This window comes from Cynoglossus semilaevis, chromosome 11 (genome assembly GCF_000523025.1).
Source record: "Cynoglossus semilaevis isolate Cse_v1.0 chromosome 11, Cse_v1.0, whole genome shotgun sequence".
NCBI lineage: Eukaryota > Metazoa > Chordata > Actinopteri > Pleuronectiformes > Cynoglossidae > Cynoglossus > Cynoglossus semilaevis.
The window spans coordinates 219,643-220,431 of NC_024317.1; the positions used below are offsets into that span (position 1 = coordinate 219,643).

General features: G+C 45.6%; 1 protein-coding gene across 1 annotated transcript in view; it reads right to left on the reverse strand.

Annotated features, from left to right (window-relative positions):
- Positions 1–383: 383 nt before the first annotated feature.
- Positions 384–789, reverse strand: part of LOC103385632 (synapsin-2) — a 25,081-nt gene continuing 24,675 nt past the window's right edge. Inside the window, exon 15 of the mRNA XM_025060031.1 lies at positions 384–500. Coding sequence (XP_024915799.1) covers positions 384–500 — 117 coding nt within the window. The remainder of the gene's footprint in view (positions 501–789) is intronic.

The following is a 789-nucleotide window of genomic DNA, read 5'->3' on the forward strand; positions in this document are numbered from 1 at the left end:
CCATGAAAGGAATCTTAAGTGTAAAGAGTTTGACAAATACACAGGTCTGACTGTAGGGCTGACTGTAGGTCCCACTGTAGGTCCCACTGACTGTAGGACTGACTGTAGGACTGACTGTAGGTCCCACTGACTGTAGGACTGACTGTAGGACTGACTGTAGGTCCCACTGTAGGTCCCACTGACTGTAGGACTGACTGTAGGACTGACTGTAGGTCCCACTGTAGGTCCCACTGACTGTAGGACTGACTGTAGGACTGACTGTATATTTACAGCAGGATGATGCACAACAGTCGTGTCCAGGTGTTATTGCACTACTGTCAACAAGGTACAGTACTGTTGAACAGACGGGGACATCAGCAGCAGCCTGAGTCCTCAGGTGTGTGTCAGGTGTACCGAGGAAACAGAACTCCGTGGCCATTTGCCAAACTTTGCACATGATTTGTTGAAGATGAAGCTTTTTTGGAACTCGGAGCTGATTGTGACAAGGCTCTGTACCAGAACTGGGTTTTGATTGGTGAGATAAAAAGGCTCGGGGACAACGGCAGGGGCGGGTTGTTTTGTTTTTTTTTTAATGTGGGGAGAAGGGGGGGGGGGGGGGGGGGGGGGCTCCCATGAAGGACCAAAACTGAAGTGCTGGATTTGAAAAGGGTCAAAGGTTATTTTTGAATCATTTCGATGTTAAATAAAAGGTTTTTTCACTACAGTAACTAGAAAGTTTTACTGGATTGTTCTGACGTTGGCTTTTCTCCATTCAGAGCTTTATATTTATATTTATATTTATATTTATAT